This window comes from Salvia hispanica, chromosome 3, assembly GCF_029641045.1.
Source record: "Salvia hispanica isolate PSC_SH4W2 chromosome 3, Shi_PSC_v1, whole genome shotgun sequence".
Classification (NCBI taxonomy): domain Eukaryota; kingdom Viridiplantae; phylum Streptophyta; class Magnoliopsida; order Lamiales; family Lamiaceae; genus Salvia; species Salvia hispanica.
The window spans coordinates 18,185,126-18,208,857 of record NC_142694.1 but is presented as its reverse complement, the minus strand read 5'-3'; the positions used below and the strand labels follow the sequence as shown (position 1 = coordinate 18,208,857).

At 33.4% G+C, this 23,732-nt stretch overlaps 3 protein-coding genes and 1 pseudogene across 6 annotated transcripts; 1 reads left to right on the top strand and 3 right to left on the bottom strand.

The window, feature by feature from the left end:
* Positions 1-3,725: 3,725 nt before the first annotated feature.
* LOC125216567 (putative F-box protein At4g22030) lies at positions 3,726-5,056 on the bottom strand. The gene has a single exon (XM_048118318.2). It carries the CDS (start codon positions 4,988-4,990, stop codon positions 3,767-3,769), a length of 1,224 nt encoding a protein of 407 aa, XP_047974275.2. The 5' UTR covers positions 4,991-5,056; the 3' UTR covers positions 3,726-3,766.
* Positions 5,057-8,613: 3,557 nt separating this feature from the next.
* LOC125216615 (putative F-box protein At4g22030 pseudogene) lies at positions 8,614-9,999 on the top strand (annotated as a pseudogene).
* A 1,299-nt stretch (positions 10,000-11,298) lies between these two features.
* On the bottom strand, positions 11,299-14,704 carry LOC125210599 (aspartic proteinase A1-like). 3 transcript variants are annotated; one of them, XM_048110136.2, is made up of 15 exons: positions 14,584-14,704; positions 14,024-14,263; positions 13,826-13,930; positions 13,679-13,739; positions 13,405-13,499; positions 13,204-13,316; positions 12,956-13,124; positions 12,813-12,852; positions 12,669-12,733; positions 12,474-12,587; positions 12,331-12,386; positions 12,097-12,253; positions 11,886-12,005; positions 11,691-11,779; positions 11,299-11,524 (listed from the first exon to the last, which is right to left on the bottom strand). In XM_048110136.2, exons 2-15 carry the CDS (start codon positions 14,255-14,257, stop codon positions 11,440-11,442), a joined length of 1,503 nt encoding a protein of 500 aa, XP_047966093.1. In that variant the 5' UTR covers positions 14,258-14,263; positions 14,584-14,704; the 3' UTR covers positions 11,299-11,439. The 3 variants fall into 3 exon arrangements, with proteins under 3 accessions (XP_047966093.1, XP_047966095.1, XP_047966094.1); XM_048110138.2 differs by having other exon boundaries at positions 12,097-12,250; XM_048110137.2 differs by lacking the exon at positions 14,584-14,704 and adding an exon at positions 14,353-14,373.
* A 6,157-nt stretch (positions 14,705-20,861) lies between these two features.
* Positions 20,862-23,500, bottom strand: LOC125211812 (WRKY transcription factor 6-like). 2 transcript variants are annotated; one of them, XM_048111749.2, is made up of 6 exons: positions 23,041-23,500; positions 22,899-22,961; positions 22,675-22,812; positions 22,349-22,603; positions 22,042-22,155; positions 20,862-21,613 (listed from the first exon to the last, which is right to left on the bottom strand). In XM_048111749.2, the coding sequence occupies exons 1-6, from the start codon at positions 23,218-23,220 to the stop codon at positions 21,047-21,049; spliced, it is 1,317 nt and encodes a 438-aa protein (XP_047967706.1). In that variant the 5' UTR covers positions 23,221-23,500; the 3' UTR covers positions 20,862-21,046. The 2 variants fall into 2 exon arrangements, with proteins under 2 accessions (XP_047967706.1, XP_047967705.1); XM_048111748.2 differs by having other exon boundaries at positions 22,675-22,827; positions 23,041-23,499.
* Positions 23,501-23,732: the final 232 nt, after the last annotated feature.

The following is a 23,732-nucleotide window of genomic DNA, read 5'->3' as shown; positions in this document are numbered from 1 at the left end:
TTTATCCAATTCAATTTTCTCAACACCACCAACCGTCCGTCGCCGCTCAACCTGCACATAGGGAAAACACATGCATGGCTGAGTATTTTAACATACTCAGTGAACTCATGCTAAAACGTTTTAATAGTTATGCCACCCTTCGTGAACTCGAGTTTTTGCATTTATTTAAAGAATATCATCGAGTATCACAAAATAATTTCATGGACTGGCCAGTCAAACAATACCTCTCATTTTCTCATCAATCAACAATTTCATGGTGCGACGCAAGTGTGGCCACACTTCGCCCACGAGACCGGCTGACTAGCAAGGACGGCTCCCGATCTCCCGTGTACACTAGCCTGATAGGGTTTGCGGCCCTACTCAGATCCGAATTCGTTTATATAGCCCTATAGCCTAATGGAGCGCACTCGCAAACTAGGCATCAGGCACACACAATATCCAAAACAATCACAGACATGACATAACAGTTTAATCCACCCTTATTTCTCCACTTTCATAAATTTGCAACATAAGAGAGATTAAGAATAAAGCCCACATTGATTCCTTAGATCACAAGTATGTTCTTCTTCTTGCTATCACTCCGTGAGCGCGAGTTAACACCTTTAATTTATGTGTATCACAAGTAAGTCTCAATCATTCATTCAAAATCATGCATGTTCTCAATGTTTCCCTTTTTCCCATTAATTCATTATAATAACACCATTCAAAATCAAAGTATGATTATCATGTCACTTTTATTCGCACCACAACTCCCGATCTATCATCAAAATATGTCACGCATGAGTGTTTCACAACACACGTCACACACACATACACAACACACGTGCACGCACACCGAGGCATGCCCCCACACACACACGGTTTCACACACACACACACACGCGCATCCCATATTCATCAATTGTTTCCCCTTTCACTCATTCTAAATGCATGAGGACACAAGAACACCGATTAATCGATAGATGAAGAAAGATTAATATAGAAAATACCTTTTTCGATAGAACGACCGGTAGAAACAAAGTAATAGCCTTGATTCTTCAAAGATTCTTGAATTTCAACTTCAATTCTTCTCCAAAAGATGAAGAAATAATGGAGAAAAGTAGAAGAAAACTTTGAGAGAGTGGGGAGAGAGGAGTGGCGTGATTTTGGAGAGTGGGGGTGGGGGGGGGGGGGGCGATTTTTTTTGTGATCTTGTGATCTAGGGTTAGGTTTTGCCTCTTATTTATAGAGTGCAAGATATAATCCCATAATTAAATAAATATAAGATTTGAAAGAGATATGTGAGAGATTGGCGTTAATATGGGTGAGAAATAAGGTGGTTTCGAATTTTAGGCTATTTAATTAGCCTATGATTTAATTAAGATATTTCACGGAGTAGAATAAAATATCACGGAGCAGAATAAAAATAATAATCATCTCGAAATAATATGAAAGTGGCGTGATTTATTGATTCCTCCATAAAGAATCAATTTCAAATATTATTTAAAATAAGATATGGCAAGATCTCATTAGATATGGTAGGATATGCTAGGATATTTGAATTTATTTATGGAAGAGAATAAACAAGGGATCAAATAAAATAAAGTAACCCCTTCTCCCATAAATAGGAGATTTTTGAAAATCTACTTGAAATAATCATAAGGGCCGAAAATTTCATGAAATAAATAAGGAATAATCGGACTTTGAATTTAATTTAAATAATTATCCCAAGCAATAATTAAATCCAAGAAAAATAGGATTTCTTTCCAATAAATAGGAGGGTCGAAAATTCCGGGTGAATTAATAATGCTCCTATTTAATTCTCACTCATTCCTTAGGAAAATAATTCACCACAATATTATTTCACCCCGTATCAAAGTATTCATATATTCGTATCACAAAATCCACCATTCAAATTTCACCGCCACGTCACATTTTCAACGACTTTGACCATTCCACGGCCACGTCATATTTTCCACAATATTGACTATTCAATAGCCACGTCATATATTTAACAAGTTTGACTATTCAACTAAACTCAACTCCATATCGCAATTAGGTCACAAGAAATAATGCAATAAATTACTCATAATTAAATCCACATATTTCATAAAAGCATTAAATGCAAAAAAAATGCACGTCTCAAAAATTAGGGTTCGAAAAAGTGGGATGTTACACATCAACTATTAGAAAATTGATATTTGAAAAATAATATCCCCCCCCCCCCTTCCCATAATAGATGTTACGCTTTCTTTTTTAGTTTGTTAGCAAAAGATGTCATATTTCATTTTTTGAAAAAAACTCTCTTTCACATTAATATAAATATACTATTTTCTCTCTTCACCTGACACACAAAACAACATCACCTAAAATTTCGTGTCAATCCCCAAATGTGTCATCTATTATGGGACGAAGGGAGTACTATTATGCTTCAATATTTCTTAACTTTCATGCCAAAAAGAAACATGAAGCCTGTTACTATAATATTGGAACGGAGATTATATATATACAATAGTGCTCCGGGTAGTGATAAAATGCAAACTTATATATTGTACAAACTCAAAACCAGTGTTTTAAAAACCAGAACGGACCGGCAGGTTTGACCAGTTCGGCCGCGAACCGTTGAGTGGTCCGGTCCGGTTGTCTCTGTAAAGCCGCCAGCATGTTGGGCCGCCGCGAACCGCCAAAACCGGCCGGTCGAACCGGTCTAGCCGGGAACCGGAAACCAGTTTTCTTCATTGTTTAAAATTTTTGTAAAATAAGTGCTTTTGGTGGGGTCGAACTCATGACCTCTTGGTCAAGAGACCAGACCAAGACCATTACCACTCACCACAAGCATTTCTTATTGATAACATGAACATTAATTATTATTCCCTCCGTCCCAAGATAAGTGACTTACTTCTTTTGGGCACCGGATATAAGGAATTGTATTTAAATAAGTTAAAGTGGAGAGAGTAAAGAGAGGGAAAAGTAGAGGAGAGAAGAGAGAATAAAGTAGGTGGAGAATAAAGTAAGAAAAATGACTTTTTGTTAAAAATGGAAATATGTCACTTATAGTGGGACACCCCAAAAAGGAATACAAGTCACTTATCATGGGACAGAGGGAGTATTATATAAAAATAATTTTTTTAATTTACTCAAACTAATCATTCAAGTTTAAATTTATATTCTAGTGAGTAGGTATTAATAATATAATATATTTATCATCTAAAATTCACTCTTTTTTACTAAAATTAACTATTATTTGTATAATATAGGTACTTATATTTATATTTATATGTAAATATAAGTAGTTATACCTAACGTTTATATTAAATTATTTACTATATAGTATATTTTCTAATTCATATTTATTTATATATTTTTTCATATAATTTTTTTGAATTATTATGAATTATCTTTTTTTTATATCTAAAATATTAAAAATTTATTCACACTAACTTGTATTTTGTACATTTAATTATATTTATTGATAAAAAAATTAATAAATTTTATTATTCATTTAAACTGAATATATTTTATATATTATATATAATTTGTAACAATAAAACGGTCCGACCAGTGATTGAACCGGTCGGACCAGATGAACCGTGAATCAGTAGCCTCGCCGGTTCACTGGCCGGTCCGATTTTTAAAACATTGCTCCAAACTTTTCAACATAGTAAACTCAATATTAACCCAATGTCAACACAGAAAAACTGAGTAAAAGAATAGGAATAGATTGATAAAAATTGATGAATAAAAGAATGGGTACATTTTTAATTTTATTTTTACAAAAAAAATATGATCAGAAAAGCTTGCTTGCAGATTCATCAATGGCATCCCCTTTGACCAAAGAATCCTCCGCTAAATTTCTGAGCTCCGACAAACTCCTTCCCAACTGCAAAGCAACCTTCATCTCCACCATTTCTCCATTCTCTCTTCTCTCCAAATCATCCTCCTTCAAGTTTGATTCAATCGATTCTTCCATTAGTTTAAAAAATCCAGCATTGCTTCTATACATCTCAAACACCATTCCCACTTGCCCGCCGTGCTCCAACGTGTTCGCCACCGCCGCCAATGCCCCACCGCCAACAGCCAAGGCGGCGGCCCAGCCACCGTGAGACTGAGAAAGCATCGCCGAACCAACGGCGGCCACACCCGTCAAAACAGGACCGCTCATCGCCAATACCTTATTCAATTTGAGTGCCTTTTCCCCCAAATTCAAGTACTCTTCTTCGTCTTTTCTCTTTATCACATTTACTATTTCTCTCATTTCTTCTTCCAATTTCCCATTCCATCCGTTGTAGCCTTTGCTCGTTTTAGGCTGCTTTCTTCCGTTGCGAGGCCACCACACCGCGGGCTCCACGGTGGCCGGGAATTTATCGAGCATGGCGCCGAGGAGAGGCAGCGGAAAGGCCCTGTCGAGCGCCAACACTTTGTCCATGAATTCCTTCACATGAATTGGATTTGGATTGCCAATTGAGAGAATGGTTTGGATTTGATTGTGAAGCTGTTTGAAGAGTCTCGTTGCGTTGCGCTGCTCTTCGGCTAGCTGAGACGGTTGGATTTTGTTGACGATGGAAAGCATCCCTGTCGCTGCCACGTACATCGCTGTCGATGACAACGCCACTGCGGTGGCGTCTCCGTCGCTCATGGAGGCGATGCCGGCCATGGTGGCGGCGGCCAGAGTGAGAGCGTTGATCGAATTCAGAAGGAGAGAGTTCCATTCGTTTCTCTGATCTCCGATGTTTTTGTGCATTTCGATTCTATCTGCAACCGCTTCCATAATGGCGTAGAGCTTAGCAATGACCGATGGATCCGTTTCGTCTCTTTCGATCAAGGCTTCCACGTTAGGGCTGAGCTGCTTCTCGAGTTGTTCGAAGCTGCTAGTGTTGCTTTTGATGTGTGGAAGTGTGATTTTCGAGACTCTTTGTGGGAGATTGATGGTTGCCTTTGTAGTGTTATAATTTCCTCTTCTATGAGTGTTTAAGGAAGGCAAGATTAGGCTTGATGCTTTTAAGGCTGCCATTTTCTCTTTCCTTTGTAGTAATATAAGGTGCTTTGTGTTTGTGAATTGTGAAGTTTTTTATGCTGATATGAGCTCTGAAGATTGATGGTATGATTTGCAAATTCGAAATATGTATATATATAGTACTATGAGAGAGAGAGAGGGAGTAGAATGGGATGTTGTTGACCACATGAATTGAAATGGTTTGAATTGAAAGTTTCAACAATAGATAGTTTTTGAAGCGGTTAATGAATGCGACTGTTTCTTGATCTGATACTGCAATTCCAATTTTGGTATTTTAGTTTGAGGGGATTTGGAAAATTGACTTTCAATTTCAAATGGTGGATAATTTGCACAAATTTTATTAGTACTATTTGAAAAATCGAAAGAGCAGACCAGCCAGGTCAATTCAATTTTTTGTCATCCCCATTTAACTGCTCTTTTAGCTAATGAAGTCCGTGAATGTTAGAATCTAGCCAATTAAGACTGGATGAAATTAATTAAACCTTTTTTAATGAAAAAAAATATAAATAATATTAATGGAGTTCATTAAAAAAATTAATATTGCGTTACATGTCTTCATTGGCATTAGGAATTTGATTTTTTAATTAAATTATTTCCCATATTGAAAACACCAAATATCCATTTATTAAATTTATGTTTGTTGGAGGCTATGATTAACTAACATACGTTTTCAACAGTGCTATACCTCAAACATTTAAATAAAATTGAACAGACATGTTTTGTAATAAAACCTTTACGAGTCTCTTATGGGGATATCAACAATGCAGGTCTTTTAGAGACACAATTCTATGTAATAATAATATTAATACTTTTCGCAAATTAATTATCACTGCCAAAATATCAAGATATAGGTTTCGAAAAATTCATACTTTCTAATATATTAAAGTACGTTTGTAAAATTACAAAAAATTACAAATAAATCAACAAAATAATTAATTAATTATATATTTTAATAGTAAAATAAAGAAATAGGCCTAGCTTTAAGCTTCAAATTAAACATACAACATTGTTCCAAGACATAAACATAAGTTTGACTTTTAGCATACAATAAGATTATTAATTATAATATTATGATAATAAGAGAGAGAAATAATAGAAATAGTTAAATTTGTCCTTGAAATTTTTTTAAAAAAAAAGACAAAATAGAAAAGAAATAATCACAAAAGATGAAAAAATATCTCAAATAAATTAAAACCATAGTTTAAATGAATTATAAATGTTACTTACCTCACTCCCTCCAATTAATATATGAGGTCATAATTTTGTTTTCTACCGAAACAAAATTCACAACAATTGTAAAGTTCGACGCTTTATAGTAAGAAATTTACTTTTTATAAAAAATATTGGAGGTGAAATTTGATTATTTTTTTTATCTTAAAATACAAGAATTCAAAATCAACTAATCTCATAGGTGTATGATAAAATTGATGATGTTGTTATCACAGTTCAACCAACTTTTTCCATACCATCATAAATATGCCATAGTTAATTGTTAAGAGCTAAACTCGTAGGCCACGATTCAAAAAAAATACACTAACTTTATCAATTAAGCAGCAATCGTTTAAGCAAAGCCAATTAATAGAGTACCTGGTAGTATCTTATATATTGGCAATATCATATGTGTATAAATGGATAATGGAGATGTGCCCAATCCAACTCTAGGCTGGCAAATCTGAAACTTCATTCGTCGTCATTGAAGAATATAGACTCACTATTTCTTTGTTTTCATAAACATTTTATAACTTTATTGATTTTCCCTAATAACAGAATGCTTTTGTCTGTAAATACACATATAGTACTAATTTGACTCCTACCCAACTCTATTTTCTTCCTTATAATTTCTAGTCTAAAAAAGAACGCTACTCCCTCCGTCCCAGATAATTCGTCCCAGTTCCTTTTTTACACTCATTTTGCAAAAATAATAATAAATAGTTAAAGTGGAGAAAAAGTAAAGTAAAAGAGAGAATAATGTAGAGAATAGTCTTATCTACATTATTGTTTCTCTTATTTTACTTTCTCTCAACTTTACCTATTTATTATTATTTTTGCAAAACGAGTGTGAAAAATGAACTGGGACGAATTATCTGGGACGGAGGGAGTATTTCTTATTCTTTTATATATCCCCTTTTATATGTGAAAAAAGGTCCGTATAATATTAACGAATAGCCGCAATTTTTTCAGTAGTCCGTTACAATTCAATTTTTAAATTTTACCATGATTTTTATTATTCTCTAATTTCATACTTATCTAAATATCTATATTATAAAATTCCAAAATTAATTAGTTAAAATCAATGAGATATGTGAAATGATATTATTGCAGTATCAATTACTCTAACTAACAATGTTCATCCACTCATATCGCAAAATAAAAAACTTAGATTTTGTTGAGCACACTCATAAGCCCTTTTGCAGAGGCAAAATCTTATCTCAAATTAATGGTAAACACAATTAAAAAATTATCCTATCTATATACATGCTCGTTCAATAGGTATTTTTCAATTATTTAAGATATTAATTTTTGTTTGGTATTATCAATTACTAGGCAAATTTTTATTTTATACAACTATGCCATCGGTAATAATGCATTTGCTAACTAAGGCCATCTCCAATCATTCACGCCAAACTCAAACCCATTTTTGAGTATATGTCACACCAAAAAGTAGTTTTATTCCAACCATTTACACCATATTTATGTTTACGTCATTTTTGAGTATTTGTCTAACAAAATTTTGGAGTAAACACCATATTTGGTGTTAATCCATTCAAAAACCCAAAAATGGGTTTGCGTTTGGTGTACGATTGGAGAAATTATCTACACCAAAAATGAGTTTTGGTGTATTGTTGGAGATGGTCTAAGAAGGCCTTATGGCTTATGCGAATGCTTTATACCATCTCCATATACCAAATCTTAATTTTGGAGGTAGAAAACTTCTCTAATTATACTGCAAATTTAAACTCATATTTTTAGTCCTTATTTTACGAAACAATACCAAATATGGATGTGTATTATAGATAATGCAAACATGTGGTGAGACGTATACATAAAAATTGATGTAAAAATTGAGTTTGGATAAATAATTGAAGTAAAATTCATTTTTAATGTGACATATTATAAGAAATGAATTTGAATTTAATATAAATAGTCGGAGAACAATATTCCAATATTTTTCTATCTCTATTTTACTTTAGCAATCGTGTGTTTTAGGGACGAGATGAATAATAAATAGTTAAGAAATGTGTCACTTATTTTACGTTACCGGAGAAGTGAATTATAAGAATTGTGATTCTTTAAGCAAATCAGGGAGGAATATCAATGTTACAATTTTCATATTTATTTTATCGTTTGTTACATCTAGATAATAGCCCTCTGTTCAGGAATTTTATTATATCATGTCAAAGGCACAATACCATAATTGAAGACTTGAAGTACTCCATCAAACATTGAAGCTGTCGCATTCATATAAGTCACATACTTCTATAATACAACCATTTCAAACTTTTAACCGTTGAATTTTTCCATTCAAACCAATTCAACTTATCATGCAGTCAACACCAATCTCACTATATATACCAATACCACAAAGGTTCAACAATTCATACATCAAATCTTAACAAATATATACCTCACTTCAACAAACAACCAAATTCTTTACCCACACTCACTTCACAATTTACATATCTTGAGAAAATGGCAGCCTTAAAAGCATCAAGCCTAATCTTGCCTTCCTTAAACACTCATAGAAGAGGAAATTATAACACTACAAAGGCAACCATCAATCTCCCACAAAGAGTCTCGAAAATCACACTTCCACACATCAAAAGCAACACTAGCAGCTTCGAACAACTCGAGAAGCAGCTCAGCCCTAACGTGGAAGCCTTGATCGAAAGAGACGAAACGGATCCATCGGTCATTGCTAAGCTCTACGCCATTATGGAAGCGGTTGCAGATAGAATCGAAATGCACAAAAACATCGGAGATCAGAGAAACGAATGGAACTCTCTCCTTCTGAATTCGATCAACGCTCTCACTCTGGCCGCCGCCACCATGGCCGGCATCGCCTCCATGAGCGACGGAGACGCCACCGCAGTGGCGTTGTCATCGACAGCGATGTACGTGGCAGCGACAGGGATGCTTTCCATCGTCAACAAAATCCAACCGTCTCAGCTAGCCGAAGAGCAGCGCAACGCAACGAGACTCTTCAAACAGCTTCACAATCAAATCCAAACCATTCTCTCAATTGGCAATCCAAATCCAATTCATGTGAAGGAATTCATGGACAAAGTGTTGGCGCTCGACAGGGCCTTTCCGCTGCCTCTCCTCGGCGCCATGCTCGATAAATTCCCGGCCACCGTGGAGCCCGCGGTGTGGTGGCCTCGCAACGGAAGAAAGCAGCCTAAAACGAGCAAAGGCTACAACGGATGGAATGGGAAATTGGAAGAAGAAATGAGAGAAATAGTAAATGTGATAAAGAGAAAAGACGAAGAAGAGTACTTGAATTTGGGGGAAAAGGCACTCAAATTGAATAAGGTATTGGCGATGAGCGGTCCTGTTTTGACGGGTGTGGCCGCCGTTGGTTCGGCGATGCTTTCTCAGTCTCACGGTGGCTGGGCCGCCGCCTTGGCTGTTGGCGGTGGGGCATTGGCGGCGGTGGCGAACACGTTGGAGCACGGCGGGCAAGTGGGAATGGTGTTTGAGATGTATAGAAGCAATGCTGGATTTTTTAAACTAATGGAAGAATCGATTGAATCAAACTTGAAGGAGGATGATTTGGAGAGAAGAGAGAATGGAGAAATGGTGGAGATGAAGGTTGCTTTGCAGTTGGGAAGGAGTTTGTCGGAGCTCAGAAATTTAGCGGAGGATTCTTTGGTCAAAGGGGATGCCATTGATGAATTTGCAAGCAAGCTTTTCTGATCATATTTTTTTTGTAAAAATAAAATTAAAAAATGTACCCATTCTTTTATTCATCAATTTTTATTAATCTATTCCTATTCTTTCATTCAGTTTATTAATCCTGGTAGTTAAAATTTTGGATTTATTACTCAATATGTGCTTTCAGTAATTTGCATGGATACGTTCATGTTAAGAAATATTGAAGCTTATTATTAATTCTCAAATATCAACTTTCTAGTATATGTACGTATATAGTTGATGAGTTTGTGATCAATATTTCTTAGATGACAAGTAAAGCTGACGTGGTCTTTGAAAATTTAGACAAGACCATTTCTTTCAAAATTATTAAATAAGGTTATATAGGATAGAATGCCACAATTACATACTTGTAATTTTTATTAAATGAGACATTAATTCATGAAAAACAGGACACTCAATTAACAAAAAGGAGATGAGTAAATAATTTCCACCAATCTTAATAAGTAGATGTTCTAAATTCTTACATTGATGGTCTTTTTATTTTATAAAAGCCGCAGCTCAATGGTGAAGACGAAAATTGGATTGACTTAGCCTAAATCATTTATTTGAATTGAAAGTCAATTATTTTAAATCATCAACATTGACACCAGAAATGAAGTTGAAATGTAGATCACGAAAGAATTTGTCATTGTTGTCTACGTCTCCACCAATCTTAATTATAGGATACTTAATTAACAAAAAGGAGAGGAGTAGATAATTTCAACCAATCTTAATAATAGGTTCTAAGTTCTAACATTTATGATCTTTATTTTATAAAAGCCGTAGCTCAATATTGGTGAAAATGAAAAAATGAATTGACTTGGCCTGGGATATGATTTTCCACTAGTTAAAATTGAAAGTCAATTCCCAACTCCCTCAAACTAAAACACCAACATAAACTCCATAATTGAAATATTGATTATGAAAGGTTCGCATTCATTAATTTGTTATTATTGTAATTTTTTTGGTTGAAAACTAAATTTATTAGAACCTTATAGTATATTTTAGGGACGTAGGTAGCTCATCTAATATCGTGTGATAGTTGAACAATATTTTGTCTTATTACAAACTTCTAAACAAATGATTTTTTCTCAAAAAAGTCAAATGAATTAGTAGTCGTTTGAAATAGTAATTAATACATTCATACAGTGATGGATCCAAATTTCGATAATAGGATAGGACAAAACAGTACCACGCTAAATTCTTTATATAGATTGCAAAATATATAATGTTAACATTTGAATATTCGCTCGTGTCACACATAACACCATTTTTATTTTAATTCTTTAATTATTTTAAAAATGTCGAACTTGCACCGGGTTAAACTGGGAAATATAGGAAATTAATTTTGCAAAGCTTAAAATTAATTTAAATTTGAACAATGAACGCAAAAGTAGGAAAACAGAACATTAATTTTTGCCAAGAAAGATTGTTTCATTGAAATAAAGATCCAAATCTTGAACAGTGAGTACACTCAAAACAAATATCACATGTAATTACTGATCACATTATTTTTGTAAATATGAAATTTTTCTCTAAACAGCTTCAGCAAACCCAACTCTCAGTTTCCCATGGTCGAACACGGTATGATAGCGACCCATAAACATATCTCCGAGGATCCTGCAACATCACATTCGAGTTAAGCGCAAGTTTTGTAAAGTTAAAATTTTATAAGACGGGTCAATATCAAGATCCAAATTGAATCAAGTTTTGAATCCAACTTGATTCATCACACAACATAAAATAACGATCTCACACAAATTTTATCGTATAGTACTAGAATTACCAGAGTGGTCCACGTGGAGGAGGAACATCGATGCCGGTGAAACCACTAATGCATTGTGCTTGTCCTTGTCCTTCCACCTTAAGTATGTACTGATGTAACACATGACAAAACCAACAAGTGTCATTGATCAAGATACAAAGAAGAACTAATGCTCCAGGCTAAATAATTGAATGTGTGAAGTAAGAAAATGTGCACCTCTTTTGATGAGAGATCAAAAGTTTTGCCACCAATTGTGAAGGAAATAATAGGCATAGAAGCAATACTTCCACAGTCAACAATTGATTGTCCCAGTGGATTAGGCATCTTCTCACAAACCTTTGCAACATTATACCCAAATATTACAAAATAAATAAATAAAATGAAATTAAACATTATACCATATCTTAGTCAAGTGAAAAAATTCTACCTCGTTAGCATACTTCAATACAACGTCTCGGGTTTTGTTAAGCCCGAGTTGGCTTTTCATCCAAACCGCGGCCATTTTGCAAACCGGGCACAGAGCATTGATCAGGCCCGCTGATTTGCCCTCCTCATCTCCCACAACGCTCTCGATGCCCTCGCTGCTGCATATTGAAGATGTGTTCACTTAATACTTTTATCTATCTAAGCCATCACCCGAGCCATGAAGACGAGCACTAACCTTGCTCCATGGGCTTCGCACACCCCGAGTTGGCCACATATATTCTCTGGTTGCAACTGTTGACAGACCAAATCATGGTTCAATGACTACAACACCCAAAATTGGAATCAAATGTAGAGAATTAATATTAAGAGAAAAGTTACCTCTTTCAAGAGAAGATCCATGATTGATGAGCCATATTTTTGAACCAAAGACTTGCATCCTTGATTTACCACTCCAGATACTCCAATGGCATGGTTGATCATTGCTATCACAGTCTACAACCAAAGACAGCATCCATTAACATAAACTCAAAAATAAGCTTAGCCAAACTAAAAAAGAAGCATAGAAAAATATACCGTTGGACCGGCTAAAAGAGAAGTCCCGGAATCTGCAATCGCGGAACATCCTTGGGCGCAATAGCCTACAAAATGCATACAACATGGATCTCACATTTTTTATCAAAGCAAAACAAAAAAGTTTGAAAGTAAGGTGTGACATACCACTCTGTTTACCACCAATGAGAACATCACCCATGTCAAACTGCAAAATATCCATACACAATTTCAGAAATCACCAAAACAATCCTCAATTTTTTATGTAATTTTCAAGATCAGCTATACATATATATGCTCTAATGAACAACCTGCCAGTAGCCTTTCCTTGAGACCGGAACATACGAATGTTCGCCCTTGAAATGTTTGGTATCAAAGCCACCAAAAACAAGCTCACCGCCGTTTTGATCATTCACATTCCTATTCAGCCAGAATGAGAACACAGGCTCCTTAACAAGGCCTTGTGCAATCATATTGTACCTGCATACAACAATTAGATTGGAGATTTGAGTAACCAAAAGACGAAAAAAATAGTACTAATGGGGTGCCGGGCTCAGACCATGGGGGGGTCGAGTTCCCGACTGAGATCTCTTGGAATCCAAGTCCTAATATGCCATCAAACTTGGCAGCCACAAATGTCACACCAGGTTCACTTGTTGCCTCAATAAACTCCTGCTCAAATTCCAAATTGCACAAGTTATGTTGTGGCCTTTGATTTATAAGAAAAACAATAATCTAAAAATAAAAATGGAAACAAAACCTGATTCTTCACAACTAAATTGCCAATTGTAACAACATCTTCACTGTAGAATCCAGAGATTGATCCTGTTCCATATTGAATCGCAGCAGATTTCCCTGAAATCAAATGATGCCAAAGACTCAGGCCTTTTCACATAAGTACATATCCTATGTAGGGGGAGCTGCAGCCCCATCAACCAAAAAATTCAAAACTTTTTTTTATCCTCAAAATCATAATTTATTTAGAATATTTCAATTTTCAATCATTATTACAAAACAAGGGAATGAGAACTAACCATTCTTTTTGTAGGTACTAGATTGCCTAGACTTGTATTTGGCATGGAGAAAACAAGCAGGCTGCACCCAAAAAACCACCACTTCTCAATCACAAACACGAACACGAAAACAACACGAATCGCACACCAACACGAATATATACTTACAGAAAAGTAGCATTTCGAAGATGGCACCCACAGGTTGGAGCTTCCCGTGTCGAAAATGACCATGAATTTCTGCGGTGGGGTGCCGATGGCAATCTCACCAAAGTACTGAAATCGAATATCCATGAATTATTTTTTTTTTTCTAACAGATTAAATCATTTAATTGCTTATAGCAATTTTAAACACTCTTTTGATAGTACCTGAGCATCCATGTAGTTCTTGAGTGCCACAACGGCATCCCCTCCATCCCCGGCCTTGGCTCTGAGGCTCTCCTTCGAGTCGAGGAGAGCAGCTTCCCTATTTGATGGATCAAACTTCACCTTCTTCAATCCTATTCTCATCAGCCCATCATCTGATGCAGAAACTGCAGGACAAAGCAACACTAGACTTGCCACCAAAAGGCTCAGTGCAAAAGCTTCAATCTTTGTTCCCATTTTTGCCTATAAAATCAAATTTTTTTATCAAGAATAATTTAAGCAAATGCCAAATTCAGACTGCATCAACATTCAATATAATCTCAACTTATTACTTGAAATGAAATTATATCATTGATAATGTTTCTAGTTTCGCTTAACTTGAAATAAAACAGCCACCGCTAGAGACTATAAATAACATGTCCTACATCAATGCAACATTACATACCATGATAGGAATATTAAAAAGTAATTTATCAAAATCAACAATTCTTGAACATTATTCCCATTAAACACGAATTCATGAGTACAATAATTTAGAGTGATATGTTACAAAATATACTCACCCAAATTATGGCATTGAAGTTTGATGAGTTACAGAGTTTGCACGAAACTAAGCGTATATATAGAAGAAAATAAACCAACTTTATGACATCAACTTTTGTTAGAGATCCGAAATTGTGAAAAAAGTAAATTTTATTTATGATCACATCCGAAGAGATGTAATAAGAAATCCAAAGAATTAATAATAGTAAATGTATTACTACAATTATTATTATAGGTTGTGCCTTACACGAGATGCTACTTATTAACGCGGGGTGGCGAGTTACGTCGCGGCCCATGGGATTACGATGTGGCGGCAGATCTCATCCGTTGATATTTGATCCAACGGATGAAAAGAGGATATGGTGGGAAACGACGTCGGAGAGGATTATTTATTTAGTGTAACTGAATTTTGACGTGTCAGCAAAGCTTGGGAGGTTGTTTACGCGACGCTTTGATTTGCTTGTTTTAAGAGGTTCGTGCTTTGTGTGTTTAAGGTTTGTTTTGTTGCTTTTTTATTTGCTTTTTTTCCTCTTTTTTCTTTTTGAGGATTGATTGTGTCTTATCTCGTTTATTGATTTTGGATTTTATTCCATTTATATCTTTGATGATGTATCTAATGATTATTGTTGTGAATCCATACAGTGTATTTACATTGAACAAGTTTTTCTTTTCTTTATTTTTCCTATGGGCGTTTTTGTAGTTGAGTGCGACCCAATCTATGTCTTCATACTATTTTATGTATAGAGTAAAATAAAGCAGACTTTACAGAAATAACTGAGTCATATATGTTGATTACAGCTACAAAGATAATAATATTACAATTAAGTATTCAATCCAAAAAAATAAACTAATTTTACGTTTTAGTGAATTTAGACCAATTCTTAAAAGAAAATTTTCAAACAACTAATAATGTATACCCCACAATCCACTAACATTACTTCTATCACATTTCCCCTATTTTTCTTACTTTATTAATTACGTATTAAAATCAGTGCTATTCACGAATTGGTATATTTTTTATAGACTAAAGAAATAGGAGTATATTTTTCAACAAAAAATTTAATACTACTAATGATAATAAGAATATAAATATTATTATGTCGTTTGGTAATGATAGAATGTAAATTGAGCTAGTGAGTATTCAATAAGAAAAAAAATCTAAAATCTAAAATTCAAATTTCATCAACGACGTTTCTATAAGATTGAGCAATAACGCATAGTTTTTCAAATGTAGAGTGCGATTTTTCAGGCTACTTTACAAATATATGAATTTATCGGTGCATATAGCCATTAATTTTTTTTCTTATAATTATTATATTTATTTGTTTTATAGACATCAAATTTAAAGCTAAGACTTTTAACTAACACCTAAAATAAAAATATAAAGTTAATTGGGTTAGGCCTACAGCCCCCTTAGCCTATGACTTAATTTGATGGGCTTACACACAAAGCGTTGTTTATCATAAAATATAGGTCCAGCCCAGACTCCACTCCACCATTCCCGCTTTTATTTTATTGTCTCTCATTTTAAATTATTAATAAATAAAATCAAATAAGTTGGGAAATAATCATATATAAACAATATATATATTTTATATTAAAAAGTATAATCACTTTATACATAATCTATCCATATATAAAAGGGGAGTTTTGGGGGTATTTATGGAATTACCAATAAATTTTGGGGGTATTTATAAAAATATAATTTTTAATGTTAGAATGACATTCAAATAAAATAATAAATTCAACAACAACTTCTCATAAATAATTAAATATTAAGTATAATACTAAATTCACTTTTTATATCTATGTGATAATGTAAAGTTGATTTACAATAATTTTATTTTTTTAAATAAATATCCATTCTAGATGTATATTTTCGTTTAATTTTAGATTTATTGCTAAATAATATAATATGTTGGATTAGTTGCTAATTTTTAATCAAATTTGTTACTCCTTATTTTGTTGTATGTTAAATTTTTTTGGATAAATATTTATTATAATGTGGATATTACTTGATTCCTGTAAATTTGAATTAATAAGGTGATTCGATGTTGCGTGGACCAATGAAAAACAATTGGGTAATGTATTCATATTTGCAATTGAATTAATAAGGAGTATTTATTTAGATTGTTCGGGAAAAAAATAGATTATTACAGTGACATATGATATGGGGTAGTAAGAATGTGATACTATTCGTGAAATTGAAAAATTACTCCATTTTCATTGTGAAGGTCTATATATATATATAAAAGGGATGTCATTTTAAATTAGATATATTATAAGTAGTTTACATAAAACTGATTTTTGTAAGAATAATTATTTTATAAAGTTGATACATAAAAAGTTTTTTAGATCTTTTAATTTGTTGGAGGAAGTGAATAGACTCTAAATGAAGAGACGTGAAAAGGTTTTGGAGTTACACCTATTGAAATTACAAACATAGTAGGAGTACTACTTCGGCTCCAATAAATAATACCATTTGGTGTTTGGTAAATAATACCATTTGGTGAATATAATAGTAGGAGTACTACTTCGGCTCCAATAAATAATACCATTTGACGAATGCAAGTAAGACTTTTTTTGTTTTATCGTTCACATAGCCCTATTCTAAAGCACTTTCTTAATATGGGCATGGGAGGGAGGGAGAATTTTATTAATATTTGGCTCATTTATTGGTCATTATGAGTATATTTTAAAGTTAAGGTTTTAGAATATATGTTTCAAGGTTTAGGTTTTTAGTGTATAGGGTCATTATATTGCAATTAAATGAAACTCGAATAGGAAGTGTCTGACGAGTGCTATTTTAAATTATAGCTTTTGATAAATAATATCTTAAATCTCATTAGGAGAAGTGGTAAATTATACATTCTTTAGGTTTTTTTCGTGTAGTGTATAAGTATGTTTTTCAAAATTTATGGGTGATTCCTGTTTTTTCAATTCTTTTATGATATTTTCTCCTATAATTTAACATTGAAATATTATAGTTTGTTATTAATTGTTTCATAGTATTTATTATTGATCTATATTTATTATATACATATTTCATATAATGATATTGTTTCTAATTTTATTAATTAATTTATAACCTAAATCAATATTCTTAAAAAATATTTTAGTCCGTGCATAGCACGGGAGTAATACTAGTAATTATAACATAGCTCTTACTCTGATTTTATTTTATTTTTGAACAGCCAAGCCAAGCCACTAGATCCTTATCATTTGAATTTCAAGAAAATGAAATTTGAGTTGAAATAAATTATTTTTTAAAAATAAACAAAATAATTTAATTTGATTAATTTATTCAAATTTCAATATTTCTTTTTATCATCGAGCTTCATTCCTATTTAATTTTATATTACAAATAGTCAGATATATTAATTTGTATAACAGTTCAACAATGCATCCAAATATTTAAACTAAAATTCTCTGGAATAAAAGGTCCAACGATTTGCAATGAAACGTTGAACTTCTAATTTCTAACTAAGTGTACGACTTAGACTAAACTTGAACAATAAACCCACAAATTATACAAGTCATAAATCCAAATATATTCAAAATTAAATATATTTAAACAAATGATTGAATTCGAGTCATTACAAAGAAACATTATTAAAATATTATTTCAGTCAGCAACTCAGCATGATAAACAATCATATATCCTTATCATATTTGGCTTGTTTAGTGGAGCAGTATTAAATTATAGTGTCTCTCGATGATAAGAAAATTAAGGTTAGTAGTATCTTGCAAGTCAACTTAAGACTAGTCGAATGATTTGTGAAATTTATAGCTAAAACTATTTCTAAATTGTCCATAGTTAGAAATTAAAAATCAAACGAAAAATGTGTCATTATATTAAAAATTATTTTCGTTTATAACGAAAGTGTCAGATAGTAATTAACGATGATAAGTACTCCACAAAATAATTAGTAACCTTTGTTAATAAATACAATTTCCGTATAAAGCTCGTTATATAAAGGCCATTAACTCTCATATATAAGAAATCATTATCCTTGATGACTATATATACTTATTTATTAAAAATGAAAACAAAATTCATTTCTCCCACTGTTTTTCCACCCTATCCATGAAAATATGCTAACTACAAATAATCTATTTCTTGGAAGACTATTCTGCATGCTAGACTCTTCAAAATTAATTTATGAACATATTTATCCCTTCGCTTTATTTAGTTTTCGAATTATTTATTGATTTATCCTACATAACCAGTTAACCCATTTTTATTTCCATGGTTGTATATATTCCATTCGATGAGACCATTAATATCTGAAAATTAGAAAAATATGAGATTATACACTATAGTCATGGTTTTGGTAAATTTTGGTAATTATAATTCGTGTGACATTTTAAGAATATTAATATAATCTCAGCTATAACAATGCATTTAAAGAAAACGACCTGAATAAAATCATATATCGATGATGTACGTAGGCTCATGTTGGATCATATTCCAATAATGGCTATTAACTGAATAAAACCTTTAATTTCATGATTCAAATGCCTTTCGTTAACTTTTAATACTATTCCTTAATTTAATAACTAATTTTACATATGAATGGATTCATAAATAACAAATGCACGAAAATGTAAAATAAAAATATAAAATCACATGGCATCATGTGTTAAATCATTAGTTCAAGTCAACCAAAAGTTGATATATTTGTACGGGGGATAGAGGTACGGTGGCGGTGCGGCCAACAATGTCACACGTTCAATTTTCTTTAATTAAATCTTGTAATCTTATACATTCATTTTAGTGACGACATTTATGGCAGGGAAGTCAACAACGCATCTCACTCTCTACTTTTTAATACTATTAATATGAGACATATCCCAACTCTACATTTTTTTATCTTTGTGAATAAAGATAAATATAATTTTATATACATTATTCTTATTAATTTTAAAATTAAATGAATTGAATTATAAATTATTTTTTTTGTTCACAACATTATTCTATATCAATAAAGAAATAATATGGAAATTTTATGATGAATTTTTACATAATTCCGAGATTGATTCGAAATAATTACACAATAATATGGAATATTTAATAAATTTTTTAAATATGCAGATATTTAATTTAAAATTTCAATATATGTTCCTTAATATTTGCAGAATATTAGTAGTATGTAATTTATTCTATATTAATTAGTAGGAGTAATTTTTATCACACAAATAATGAACTCATTTTTTATTTAATTTTTTTAATTTTTTCCAAAAAAAAATGCATTTATGAATTTTGCATTTCCTTAAAAAAAACTAATGGTGCTTGATTACCTTCGCAAAAAAAAAAACCTCGCTCAATCGCCAAGTGAGCAAAAATACCTCTAGAAGTATACATATGAGTCAAGGTCTCAATGAAATCTCACTAAAATGAAATTTCCATTCGATAGAAAGGAAGATACAATGAAAGTGCCAAAAAAAACAATCGAACTAGAAAATTTGGTTTCTATTTTGCCACATGCAAAGTTTCAATTTTTTCATAAGTAACAATAATAAGATTAACTTATAAGCGGAATATTGATGAACTGTAAAAACTTGTTGTGAAGACCGGTTTAAAAGAAATCTTATCATACTCCCACCGTCTCACAAAAGATGTAACACTTGTGGGACGGCATGTCATTTTAGGAGGTTTTGTTTTGTGTGTTAAATGAAGAGAGAAAATATAATTTTTATATTCATGTGAGAAAACTTTTTCCAAAAAAGGAAACGTGACATCTTTTGTGGAATAAACTAAAAAAGAAAGTGTGACATCTTTTATGGAATTGAGAGAGTCCTTAGCATAAAATCTCGCTTTCATATATCAAATGACAGACACACAACTTGAGCTTGCAATTTTAATTTAATTAAAAGAAAAAACTGAAAGATAGTAAAGACAGTAACAATTCTAGATTTGGATATTATAGTTGACGTCTCAATCTCAAGCTCCAATTTTTTCTCAACGTTAACGTGTCAAATAATCAATGGCCGAAGTTGTTGACCTCTCAAATTCAAACCTTTGATTCTTTCTCAATTGGTCTATATCATTTTTTACTAGTACAAATCTCCAATTGTCCATATATCTTTTGTCTTTTCTGTCCATTATTCAACATTTGATATATCGACAAAAAAGGAAATAGTTAAATGAAGTTGATTGATGAAAAATCATTGATTAATTTTATTCTTTCCCTCACACACTCGGCAACTAATACATTAGTGTGAACTTCTATCTTTTAACATGGATTTGAGATCAATTTTCACCAATCTCCTTCTCCCAAAAAAATTAATAAAATCATTGTAACACAATGATGCCAATTAAAGAATGTAAAATTTGTCCCAAAACTTTTCCCACAGTATTACATAACAATATCAACATGCTAATTCCACAAAAATGAGAATTAAAAACTAGACATAGATAGAAATGTGGTACTAGTAGTTATTTTTCTTTTGATGAAAAAAAGTGGCTCAATAAATGTTTGATCACTGTGTATTCTTGTCATTAGTATTTACATCGGAATAATTAGCGGCACCATCGCTATTGGGCTGAGCTCCGCCGAGGATGGACGAGATGGCCGCGGCTAGGGCCGCTGTGAATGTTGGATCGGACGTGATAGCAGCCGTGGCCGCGCTAAGCCTGTCGGCGTAAGACGGCTCATTCTTGTCCGGAGACATTTGAAGGCCCGAAAATTGGGACTGATTTTGGATTACTTGACCGAAAACCTGATGAAACGGTGGCGGCGTAGGCGGAGCGAAGGGCAGCTGGAAGTTCGGGCCGGGCCGTTGTTCGGTTAGGTCGAGTGTGATGGTGGGGAAAGGAGCGGAGGCGGAGATTGCGGCCATGTTTGGAGAGCATGGGAGCATCGTTCGTGTTAGGAAGCCAGGATTTATTAGGCCGCCATCGGCGCTCGGCATAGATCCCGAGAGTAGCATGCTCGCGGCCGCGGATGTGGTCGAGGCCATTGACATGGCCGCGGGCGGGAGAGGGTGGCTGTGGTTTCCCTCGTAGGTCGTGATCAAGATTGTTCGATCCTCCGCACATCTTTGGACCTGTAATTTACTTTTGAATATTAACATTCATAGTAGATAATACTACCTCTGTCCATACTTTTCTATTTTAGCTCGTTCAAAACTACTTACACTATTTCTATTTTAATTTTAAGAAATAATTTGGATATTTAATTAATATAGTAGAGTTAATAAAATGTTTTGTTATTAAGTAATCATTCATTACACTTAAAATACTAATTTAACTACCCTAAAAATCTATCTCAAATTTACGATTTAAAATGAAAAGTGCGATTAACATGGGACGGAGAGAGTATATTGGATATTTGGATTCATATTAATAATATAAGAAATTTTAATAATATAGATAAATATTCTTATTATCAAGTATGAAAAATAAACCGAGATCGTTTTCAGAAAATTAAGTGTACATGAAGAAATTTGACACTAATTAATGTAGTTAGACATACTTGTTTTCGAACGGGACAACCGACAGCCATCGTGCAACGATAATAAGCTCGTGGACACGGATTGCCTTTCGCCATCTTTTGCCCATATTTTCTCCATTGGCATCCATCCGAAATCTACATAAATTGCGATACCTGAGTTATTATATAAAATAAAACTACGTAATTAAATAATTTTAACTTAAAGTCGTTTGACCGATTACTAAACTTTCTAATTTTACCAAAGAAATGAAATTGAACGTTTTTTAATTTACCAGCAATTAAATCTCTAAATGTTATTTTAGTAATTAACGGAAGTGATCAATAGTACCATGGGCGCCTCGGATCGAGCTCGGACGGAGACACGGGCTTTGCGCATAGTGGCGTCTGGCAGCGGATCAGCCGGCTTAGGTGACTTGTTGGGGGCCGAGCCTTCCGATCCGTCGCGCTCGACCCTTTTATTCCCCGATAGCGTTCTCTCTTCGGAAGATGACCCCGATTGTTCATCATTCATTTCCTTATTCAACTCCAAGAATTGTCTCGGAACCAATGCTACTCCCTTGTCTTCGGATTTTCTCTCAACAATCTAAAAAAAAAACTAGTCTTGTTTCACTAAATCTCCGATTATATACAATTTTATTTAAATATATGTATTACCTGGTGGTGCTGTGTAGCATTTTGTTGGTGTTGCATCAAGGTGTGGAGGTGCATCTGCAGATTGGTGCAATCATTGCTGATGTGAGTAACCATCCCTTTCAATCTCTGATTTTCAGCTTTCATTCTCTCGATTTCAACCTGAATATGTCCCAGCTATATATGTATAAATCATGAGAATTTTTGTAATAGTAGTTAATTAAGACTATATCTCAAGCAATGATCACCTCAATTTTGGATCGGCGATCATCGGCATCCACGGTGGATCGGTCTCTAGGAGTCAAACCAATCTATACCAAAAATAAAAAAAATTAAAATTAAGAAAAATGGAATTTCATACATAGCATAGTATACTAGTATTAGACTCACATTTACGTCCAAATCTCTGATCTCTTTCTTCTCGGAGAAGAAATCCACTGCACCTAAAACCTCTCCTCTACCGCTCGAGTCCACTGGAAACATCGGGCTGATCCGGCTACTACACGATTTTCCACCGAAGAATCCAACTCGATCGGAATTCTCAAGGTCGAGACCCCATCCCTTTTCCATAATAAGAAAAAATGAAGAGTTGATCAAAGTCTCTCTCTCTCTCTAATTAAGGGTATGTATGTGGAGAAATGTGAAATGATTGAAAATTCTTCCACAAGCAAATGGAGAAGGTGTGTATATATAAATGGTTGAAATTATTTACGTAGAATGAAAAGAATTGTGGCGTGCGAATCAAAAACAGGTAGAGATGAAAATTGATTTAACATTTGTAGGAATGGGCGTGGGAATAGGGAGAAAAACATGTTTAAATGGAAAAGCAAAGAGGAGAGGTAAGGTTGCGTAAGGTTGTGCGTCAGAGATTGTATTTATCGTCAAGACTGGGTTTGACGGAAGAGGAGAGAGAGATAATAGAAAGGGCACGCCACCGCCCCGAGGTTTGCGGCGCCTTACAAGTGATCAACCACCGCCAAAGTCAATGACTTTGACGCACAATCTACTGTGCTCACTCAGCTGCCACCTGGATCCTTAATACTGCCAGCTGATTTTTTTTTTGTATTTTTTTCGATTTTGTT